The sequence below is a fragment of the Nematolebias whitei genome, chromosome 17 (assembly GCF_014905685.2).
Source record: "Nematolebias whitei isolate Nwh7 chromosome 17, NemWhi1, whole genome shotgun sequence".
NCBI lineage: Eukaryota > Metazoa > Chordata > Actinopteri > Cyprinodontiformes > Rivulidae > Nematolebias > Nematolebias whitei.
The window spans coordinates 21,560,137-21,570,793 of NC_056514.1; the positions used below are offsets into that span (position 1 = coordinate 21,560,137).

Below are 10,657 nucleotides of genomic sequence, written 5' to 3' on the forward strand. Positions count from 1 at the left end.
AAAAACAGTAATCAAACAATCTGTGCGTGAAGCTCAATTGCTGTTATTCCCTGATCCTTGATTGCAAATGACAAAGTTGAGAGTCAGTCAGACACAACAGAGACCACACTCTGCGTCAGCTACAATTAAAAACACACTTCAAATGATAAAAACGAACTGGTGAAAACAGAAACAGTGAAGCACTGTTTCATTTGAAGATGAACAGGTTTGTATTTGAGCACATTTCGAGCACTTGAAGCGTTTCAGAAAGTGACGTGGCACTCCTGCTGTTGTTCTGTCGTGTGTGCTGGAAGGACTCCTCGCTGCTCGTGGCTTCCTAATGATACCGTCTCGCTCAGATGACTGTATTTGAGCATGAATCACCTCACGTCAGCTTAAAGCGCAGCTGTGTAATGATGTGGAGTCTGCACCCAAACACTGCAGGCTTCACACTGATCAGCAACTTAGCAGAAGATATTCTGTTTAAAGTCAAACCTTTAAAAATGACTCTTCGTCCCACATCACAGCATGTTCTCCAACCAGAGGAAGAAATGCACAGCTTTACAGAAAATAGATGCTAACAAAGTGAAAGTTGCTGTTCAATAAATTTTTGGTTAAACTTCAATAATAATGTTACACTCAGCTTCAAACAATGTCACAAGCTCTCATGCTAATGTTGTGAATGACTCTCAGCTGCTTTTAGCTGTGTTGTCATCATGAACTGAACTGACCAGATGTTCATCAGTTCTACATGTAGCTCCAGGTATCACCTTCTGAGTTTCATTTGAATCCATTAAGTGGTTCATGGGATATTTTGCTAACAGACATACACAAACATGCTCCCACACCTTTACTGCCTGCATTTTGCCTTTCTGCGCAGGCAACAAATAACTGCATGAAAATATTAAGGTTGCTGGGAAGCAATATTGTGCTTGAAGAAGATTTAGTGTTCAAACATCTGGAGCTGCATCTGAAAAGGTCTTGAAACCCCTGGAGTGTGAGCCCCCCACATAAGAGACAGCTGCCAAAACAACAACATGTGGAGCCAGCGGTGGTCTCAGCTCAAAGCAAGGATTCCTGAGGAAACATTCATGGCTGAAGGGTTGAAAATCAGAAAAGGCAAATCGTGAAATATCAACGATTTTTAAAGAATCAGATTGTTTTTATATTTTTTTGTAAACTGCACAGCAGATTACTGACTACAAGTGATGATGATGATGATACAATGATAGTAAAAACAGCTAGAAGTAGCTGCACCTGTCCAGGTGAAACGCTGCAATCTCTGCATTGTGTCTCTGGAAGTCCACAAAGTAGAAGACGTCCTCTGGAGTCTCTTCTTCTCTCTGCTGCCTGACACACACACACGCATGCGCACACACACACACACACACGCCAACAATAATGTGAGTAATAGTCAGTGCAGTGTGTAATCAGTGAGACAAATACTATCATTTCTACAGCGGACTGGGTAATTTATCCAGACACAACTTAAGGTGGGACATGACAATAATAACACAGCACACAGATTATTACGCTAAAGTGACGTCAGGCAGCTTAATAAGATGTTTGTTTGAATTTCATGAACTAAAATTTAACACTTCACATTAAATTTACCATTCCCCCTTCTGTCCTCTGACTTTTAAAAAAATCTTGAAGGCATGTATATCACTCACTTTTCCTGCCATACTTTTAGACTAGGAGCAAGATGTGCAGCCAAACTGCTGGCATAGCCCTACAGAACCTCACAGTGAACAAGGCCAGGCTGATTCTGGCAGATCCTGATCATCCATTCCTGGTTGCTTCCATCTGAACGCAAGAATCTTCTGCCCAGATGTTGGACAAACGGACTGAAAAACTCATTCATCCCTGTAGTGATCAAGGCTTTTCAACGAACTGTGATGATTTATATTGTTATTTTAATGTCACTGTCTTGTCTAGTATGGATGTTTTGTGTGGAACAAATTGCCCCCTGGGGATAATAAAGAAGCTTGAACTTGAAGAATGACAGAAGTGTTTGGTCAAATCTAGAAACTAACGCAACACGAGAGCTCTTGTTATTTGTTAGTGCTTAAAGTAGGTATTAAGGATGATTCTCAGCTACTACCATCCAAATCTAGGTCAAGACATGTAACATGAACCGAGTTATTTTTATTTTTTTAGCTATTTTTGTGTGGCTTGAGGTCAATTAGCTGTGGCTAATGCAGCCATTTTTGTTCTTTTTGCCAAAAGATGTAACTGATACTTCAGAATTTCACTAAAATGTGTCCAATTCATGAGATGATTTCTTCTGAACCTGGGAGTTGGCGTGTTTGCAGAAGATGAGACGACCTCACCTCATTGGTTTGAACATGGCTTTGCCAAAGTTGCGCAGCTTCAAAGCCAGCTTCAGGTGATGCCCGCTGGGTTTCACCACTGCAGGAAAACAAAAACAGAAAGTCATGCGGTACCAAGATCAAGTTTACAGAGTCAGTTCAGCTTTAGTCAAGCGAGGCCAACTGAAAGTGATGATTATATCCTCGGCCTGTTGTGTGCGATAAAGTAAGTGAGGGTTTGGTCACACAGCTTGCGCTCTCCCAGCAGCTCTGTCTGGAGGTATATTCCAGCCAAACCACACGTTTGCCTCCCCCCGCTGCGCTCCCTGAACCTCCAGGGTATTATTAGGTAACAGTCGTGTGCACTTTACTTTCAAAGCACTTCTGGAAAGGAATCAAAACTGACCCGGCCGCTTTGAGCAGCTGTTTGAAACTGAAATGAGAAGAATGTTGTGTGTTTAAATTTAGACAGAGCCGAGGATTGTTTTGGTGGTAATTATTATTTTCTGGCAGTGAGTGATGGGTGTGGGGTCACCACGGTGTGCATGGTTGCAAATACTGCACTAACAGGACAAAAACAGAAAATCTATACAGAAAAAAATGCTTGTTTAGTCAATAACGTTCAAAATCAATGCTGAAAAGCACACAACAACGTTCACAGATAATATGACAACTGGGAAACATTTTTAATGCTTTTTACACCCCATCTACAGCGGCAGCTCTGACTTATGTGCTGTTGGCGGTACAGAAGTATTCACATCCCGTTAGTATTGTTTGTTTTGCACCTGGAACTAGACTGACTCACTGAGAAACAGCTGGAATTAACTTAAAACATGCTGAAATGAGGCTGAAATGGATGAACAAGCCTATAGCAGAAGAAAGCAGAAAGAACACACATTTGTTGAATTAAGTTTAAATAAGCAAAAAAGAGCACAGAACATAGGAAATTAGCTATAAAAAAGATTAAATGATCAAAAAATAGCTTAAAACTATAGTTGAAAGGGGCAAAATAAGCTTAAACTGTCAGAAGGAAGCGGAAAGAAGAGAAATGAGCTATAAAAAAAAATGACGAATTAGCTGAACAAGCTAAAATAAGCATCAAAAGAGCTAAATAGTAGCTGAAAAAGTATAACAAGCTGAAATTAGCATAAATAAGTTAATTAGACTGAAAGTAGCAGAGATTAACACAAAAACTTGAGTTACACACACACAAAACAGCTGAAAAGTAGCTAAAAATAAGCAGAAACCATAAGAAAGTGGACAGAGCACATTTTTGCCTAATGTGGCTAAAAAAAGTTGAAATGAGTGCAAAAAAAAAATGTGAAATTAGCTGAAAAGCTAAAATTAGCATATATAGCTAAATAGTAGCTGAAATAGAATAAAAAGCTGAAACTTGCATAAATAAGCAGAATTCAATTCAATTCAATTCAAAAATACTTTATTAATCCCAGAGGGAAATTAAATGTTGTAGCTCATTTTCCTTGTTTCATAAAAGAGTTGTTCTAGATGTTGATGGTTGTGGGCGGGAAGGATTTCTTGTGATGGTCCGTCTTATAGCAGATCTGAAAAAACTGGCCACAGATGTTGATCCGTTTACTTGCACTTGGTTGGCCTTCTGGGCTTCAGGATCACCTGAATGTTGGGCAGAAATCCTCCCAGGGCAATGGCCACTCTTCCCAGCAGCTTGTTGAGCTCCTCATCGCTGCGGACAGCCAACTAGGTGCTGATGGACGATCCTGTCCTTCTGCTGTCATGAGTCGTGTTTCCTGCTAGTTCCAGGATCTCAGTGGTCAGGCACTCGAGCACAGCTGGCAGGTAGAAGAGAATGCGTCCACAGAACATCCTTTTCAACTCATTTGAGATTTGGGGCTGTAGTTGAGATATTATTTGAGCTTTTGAGATGTTAATCAGCTGCTGTTGGTCGTAGAAACTGCCTTGTTGCCATGGTTACGCATCATAACAAATGTCCAAAACTAAAAAAGTTTCAGTAAAAATCCTTCCAGCTGCACAGCATCTGATACCAGAGGAAACAATCATCCAAAAAATGTGATTTAAATCCAGAAAAAGAGGAATTAAAGTTTCCAAAAGCAAAATCTCAGAATGAAAGTAACAGAGCTGCTCCAACATGCAGCCACATTGAGCGGCGCAATTCTAGAACCAGTTTTGCATAAAAGGAGAATGCAAAAAAAAAAAAAAAAAAAATGCATGAAAGGAGCATAACAAGCTAAAATTAGCTGAAAGAAGTTAGAAGATACACAAAAATGTTCTAGTTAGCAGAAAGAATCTGAAAGAAGCACAAAACAGCTGAAGAAACAGCTGAAATTAGCTGGAAGTAGCCGAAAATAAGTTTAAATTTGCACCTGGAAGCTGAAAGAAGCTGAACCAGAACAAAACGTGAAAGGAGCAGTAAAAGGTTGTAAACACATCTAAAGAGTTGAAGGATGTAAAATGAGCTCAATTCATTTTCTATGAGGAAAAAAAAAAGTGGCCGAAAAGGCTAAATATTTCAAATAGCTAAAGTCGCACGAATACCAAACGTCACATCACCCTTCTGAACGAGCTGAATGTTTTGATATATGATTTGATGAAATAGCACAAAAATTGTGGAACGAGAAAGATGCTGAAAAACGTACAGAAGAAAAATGGATCACAACAGCTGCTTCACAAACATTCATACTAAAAACAAACAAACAAAAACAACTATCACTATGTGAAATTTGATTGGGAAACAAACAAACAAACAACAAAGAAGTTAAATCCCCTCCCCTCAGGGCATTTGCTGTATCTGTTTGATATTAAACCAGTGGTGAGTAGATGTGGATGTTTGAGGTCGTCGTCCTGCTGAGAGCTGAACCTCCATCCAAGTCTTAAATCTCTTGAAGTTGCAGACACGTCTTGTCCTAGACGGTGTAAAGGTTTGGGTTTGGTCTCATCTGACCACAGCACCTTCTTCTACATGTTTCTGCAGTGCCCAGCTCTGTTCGGCTGCTCTTAAAGAGCAGGGCTATCTTTGGCCTCCTGGATGTTTTCTTTTTTCTGCTAATCCCCGCCTTACTCAGTTCATGCGGATTGGACAGGGACTCACGTTTAATTCATCCCTCTTCTCACAATCTATTTATTTGTGCTCCAATTAATATATAACCAGATTTTATTTGTAAATCCTGTTTAGCATCACTAACCTGGAGTATTTTGTGTAGGCCCATCCATTATAATGAACCTAATAATCTGTTCAAATTCCAGGTTGTGAAGCAACAAAATAGAAAGAATCCCAAGGGGTGAATATTTCTGCAAATTATCAGGTGTCTGGTGAGTGAAAGCTTCATTAGAGCATGTCCATGTTCAAAATTTAATCAAGAACTCTGCCTTTAAACACACTAGTGCCTGATTATTTCACCCTGGGGCAAAGAGCTTCAATTTAAAAGTATTAATCTCAGTTCTTGTTCTAAATGAAAAACAAAAGTCTGCTTCTTTACAGAGGAGGTAATGTGTGTGTGTGTTTGTGTGTGTGTGTGTGTGTGGTGGGTTGTCTGGTGGTACAGTACTGCCAAGCAGCAAAGAAGAAGAGGAGGGGAGACAAAGGATCTCACTATTACGATGTGCATAAAATACAGAGCTGCTCGACAAAAACAAAGAAAACTGTTGATGTGTTTTCTGTGAAAGCTGGATGTTGAAGGACTTTACTGAAACAAGCAGAATCAAGCTGAACAGAAATCAGATCAATGCCAAAGTGATCAAAACAGTCACTAAAAGCTACGATGTGCAAGATGGTAGCTATAATCTCGCAGGTATCCCACCTCTTCTGGGATGAAGGAGAGATTGCAATGAAGTGGAGATTAAACACAACCGGCTGCCTTCCCAAGATTGATCAATTTCACGAATCAGCGTTTAATAATGCTTGTGACTGTTTTTTGTACAGTGCCCTGAGATGACATTTGTTGTGACTTGGCACTCCTGAATTAATCCAATTATAAGCAAAAATGAGCAAAACAATGGCTGTTATAATAATAACAATATGAATTTTAATATTTTTTAGATAAAGAACTTTACTAACTGGCTTTTCTATGTAGGTGAATGTTCCTGTAAAGTGTCCTGAGACAACTTTGTTGTGATTTGGCGCTATATAAATAAACTGAATTTATATTTACCGGTATAACAATAGCATGAGAAGGTGCTAATTATAAGACTGAGTTTGTTGCAGCTCCTCAGACTGAAGAAGTCTTTTGGATGAAAGACGCAACGTTTCAACAAAGAAGAACCCGTCCAGAGGACCTGACTTAACTTTGTTAGAATAGCTAAAAGATAAATGCAAAAAAGTAAAAAAAAAACTAAACTGTAGCTTTAAGCTCACATTCGAATAGATAAAAGTTAAATGTGGCAAAATTGTAGCTAAAAATATAGTAAATATGTGATAAACTGTTGCCAAAAGTCAAATGTTGCATCACTGTACTGTATTTTTCAGACTATAAGGTGCAATATCAATGAGCAGATCTGTTTTCATACATGAGGTGCACCAGATTATAAGACACACTAAGTAAAACAAAACAGTCAGATAAGTCAAACTTTGTTCAACTCATTCACAATAACTACATAAAATCAGTTCGAGGTCAGTAAGCACAACCAGAATTAATACATAAAGTGCACCAGATTATAAGTTTCACTGTCGATTTTTGAGAAAATTAAAAGATTTTTAGTGCGCCTTATAGTCAGAAAAATGTGGTAATTAAAAGTATCGTTGAGCATAAAAAAACAAACAAAAAAAAGCAACAGTTTTTGGAAAAAGTAGAAACAAATCAATGTAATGCTATGGGAAAAAATGTAAATAAAGTTAAATGATTAAAAACGTATCAAAGTTACAAATGCTAAAAGCCATATTCCACTATTTTACATCTATTTGGATGTTTTGTTATATGAATGGTCAAAAACCACACTACGTAGGCAGACTGCGAAAACATTTAAACTATAAGCAGGAAAATCTAATTGTAGCAAAACTGCTGAATCGACACTCACACAATAAAACACTTAAAACTTCCTGATATTTCTTACGTGATGGAAATATAAAAAGCACAAATGGTCTTTACCTTGAGCGCAGTCACACGCTCCTTTCAGGGCTTTCTCATCCTGAGTGTAATCTGTAACAAAACAAGGGTTCAAATTATATTAATCCGTATTTATTTAAATTCTCATGTTGCATTTCCATCATGCAGGTGCTTGAACTCCAACCTGCGTCCACAATGGGCATGTCCTGCATGTCCTGGAGAAGCTGGCGGAGGGCCGGCTCGTCCCGGGGGTACAGGGCGTAGCGGTTTATTCCAGAGTGGAACTTGAGCCAGCTGGCATCAGGGTCAAACTTCATGTCTTGCACCGTCAGAGAGATGTTAGCCAACGCTGCTGCCTCGTTGTAAAGGTTCTTATGTCTGAGGACGCAAGGGTTTGTTTAAATTGTTGAAATGTCAGAACTTGAAGGAAATCGTCGACACGTGATTAAACTGCTGGGCTTTCTCTGTAAATGAACCTTGCAGCTTGAGCCACGAGGAAGTGGATTTAAGGAGGCCTAAATCTGCTCAGATCAGCTCCCTGATGGGCGTTCTGATTAATTTCCACTTTGACTGTGTTAAGAAAAAAACATGTTTAAATAGTGGCTTAAAGATTACAGCCAAGATGGAGCTTCTCAGATAAAGATGTGAGAAACTTCCTGAACAACCCAAAATATTCACTGTCAGTTTGACGTCTGCAACACACTCTTGACTGATGGCTTCATCGTCAGACTGCTTTTTTTTTTTTTGGGGGGGGGGGGGGGTTGGAAGTTTTGATCAAAGTAAAAGAAAATTGTTAATTTCTTACAATTTTTCTTGTTCCATGACTTTCCTTAGCAAACCCTCATTTTATAAATGAAGAAAAGCAACATAAAGGTCATCAGCTATCATCCAGAACTCGCGTGTGGGCACATAATGATTATTTCCTCTGGTATCGAATGCTGTGCAGCTGGAAGGATTTGAACTGAAACCTTTTTACTTTTGGGCATATGTTATGATGCGTAACCATGGCAACAAGGTGTTTTTTTAACAACCAGGAGCAGCTGATTAACATCTCAAAAGCTGAAATACCTCAACTACAGCATCAAATCCCAAATTAGTTGAAAAGGAGGCTCCGTGGACAAATTCCTGTCAACCTGGTGGCGGTGCTCGAGTGTCTGACCGCAAAGATTCTGGAGCTGGTGGGAAACTCGGCTCGTGACAACAGGAGGACTGGGATCATCCCCCGGCACCTGCAGCTGTCTGTCCGTGGTGATGAGGAGCTCGGCAGAATGCTGGGAGGAGTGGCCATCGCTCAGGGAGGAGTTCTGCCCAGTATTCGGGCACTCCTGCTGCTCAGGAGGACCGAGAGGCCCGCCGGATCTGACAGCAAGATGGATCTGGGTGGACGAATCGGTATTTGTGGCCAGATTCTTCAGATACGCTGCAGGAGATCCTTCCTGCCCACAGCTATCAGCATCTAACAACTCTTGAATGAAACCAGGATGATGAGCTAAAACAACGCGTAATTTCCCTCTGGGATTAATAAAGTATTTTTGAATTGAATTGAATTGAATAATAAATGTTTTATTTCTGCTCTGCATCTTGAATCAAATCAAATATCTGGGAAAAATCACAATATGAATATTTAGGCCGGCGATAATGTTTTGTCTGTTAGCAAAACATCTCATCACATCATTAAGCTTTCCTGAAAATAATCATTAGATTTACAACGGATTAACTTTAGCTCCATGCAAGATGGCTGCCAAAGCAGGTCTCCCTTACCCAACGCAAACACGGTCAGTTTCGCAAATATTGAGCTATAATTTGGTGTGGTAGTAGCTGAGAGTCATCTGCAACACACACTCTGAGGACTAGTGTTGTCAAAATGATATGTTATTAATGTTTGACCCAGGCAGTTATGACGCAGTGATTTCTCAAAATTAAGATGGTCATAATTTAAAATCTGGTCTGAGCAATACGCATTGATTAAAATGACTGAATAAATAAAAGCAAACCTTAAAGCACATCAGCACACATTTTGTGTTTTACTGCTATTGTCAGAAACAGACGTTTGGTCCGCCTGCTGTCAGCTGTTCTGAGTTCAAGCAGGAAGCAGGAGTAACAGAATAGCAGTCTGTGGTCAGAGGGGCAGCCCAGGGTCAAAACTGACCGCACGGAGTGGGACAGGCAAACAAACTCCATCACCGGCTGCATAACAAACTGAAATAGTGGAGCAAAAAGGCAAAATCAGCCGAACAACTCCAGAGCAACTTACAGGGACTGATTGGACTTATCGGGACATTAGACACGTGCAGCCCACAAACCACAAACTGAGACAGATTTGGAGAGCATGTTGGGCAACTTGAGTAAACAGTGGGTTTCAGTTGCAACATGAGTTGCAACATTCAGCCTGAGCAGAACTGAGCTGTCATGTTTCAGGGCATTAAATAAAGGCAGACAGACGGATCGTGTTTCTTCTTGTTTTTAACCACAAACGACACAAATTTGCATTTCTGAGGGAACGTGTCAGGCTAGACTGATGGCAAACAAGAAACTGCAGCTTTCAAAGATTCAAATCAGCTTTCGTTGACCACAAGATGTCAGGATGACATGAATGAAAGGGTTTTCTGCCCCAGAACACGCTGACATTAACCTTTTAGGACACACACACACTCATCGCCACATCCCGATGACTCTCTGCAGATATAAAGAAAGTGCTCATGAGTCTGGATGCACATCATCAGGGTTCGACCAGCGGGAGCGGACCCTGCCCTCACCAAGCTGCAGCACGTGCTCCCAGAGTCACAGCTTTCATAATAAAGTTAAATAATTCTGATATGTCAACCTGCAGCCAACTGTGGAGGAAACGCACAACGATTCATCAAATTAGAGTTTGAAGAAATCATTTAAAATTAATGGCTTTCCTAGAGGGAACACATCTCCTTTTCTTTATGGGTCAAATCGCAAGATCGTACATGATTTCTTAGTACCTAAAACATGTTTTAAGGATGACTCTCAGATACTACCACCAAAAATGTACTCAGTTCAAGTAAACCGGACAGAGTTTTAAGCATTTTTGTGTTTTAGGAAGATGAGTAGCTGTGGTGGCCATTTTAAATCTGAATGACTCTGAAACTGCATCAGTTTTAGAAGCATACTCAATAAATATTTCCTCAAAGTTTCATTAAAATCGATCCCATGGTTCATGAAATATTTTGCTAACACATAGATAGAGATGGCACTTAAACTTAATAATAAGTTTAAAGCAATATCAATAAATTAGTTAGTACTCAAAGTGTTGTATGAGAGTGACCCTCGGCTTCTAACACAGGATTTTAGCTTAATGTCTGT

At 39.8% G+C, this 10,657-nt stretch overlaps 1 protein-coding gene across 1 annotated transcript in view; it reads right to left on the bottom strand.

The window, feature by feature from the left end:
• fam20a (FAM20A golgi associated secretory pathway pseudokinase) overlaps positions 1–10,657 on the bottom strand; it is a 161,427-nt gene that overhangs the window by 6,979 nt on the left and 143,791 nt on the right. The window contains exons 2-5 of the mRNA XM_037691358.1: positions 7,512–7,705; positions 7,370–7,420; positions 2,313–2,391; positions 1,237–1,329 (exon numbers count right to left, since the gene is read on the bottom strand). Coding sequence (XP_037547286.1) covers positions 1,237–1,329; positions 2,313–2,391; positions 7,370–7,420; positions 7,512–7,705 — 417 coding nt within the window. The remainder of the gene's footprint in view (positions 1–1,236; positions 1,330–2,312; positions 2,392–7,369; positions 7,421–7,511; positions 7,706–10,657) is intronic.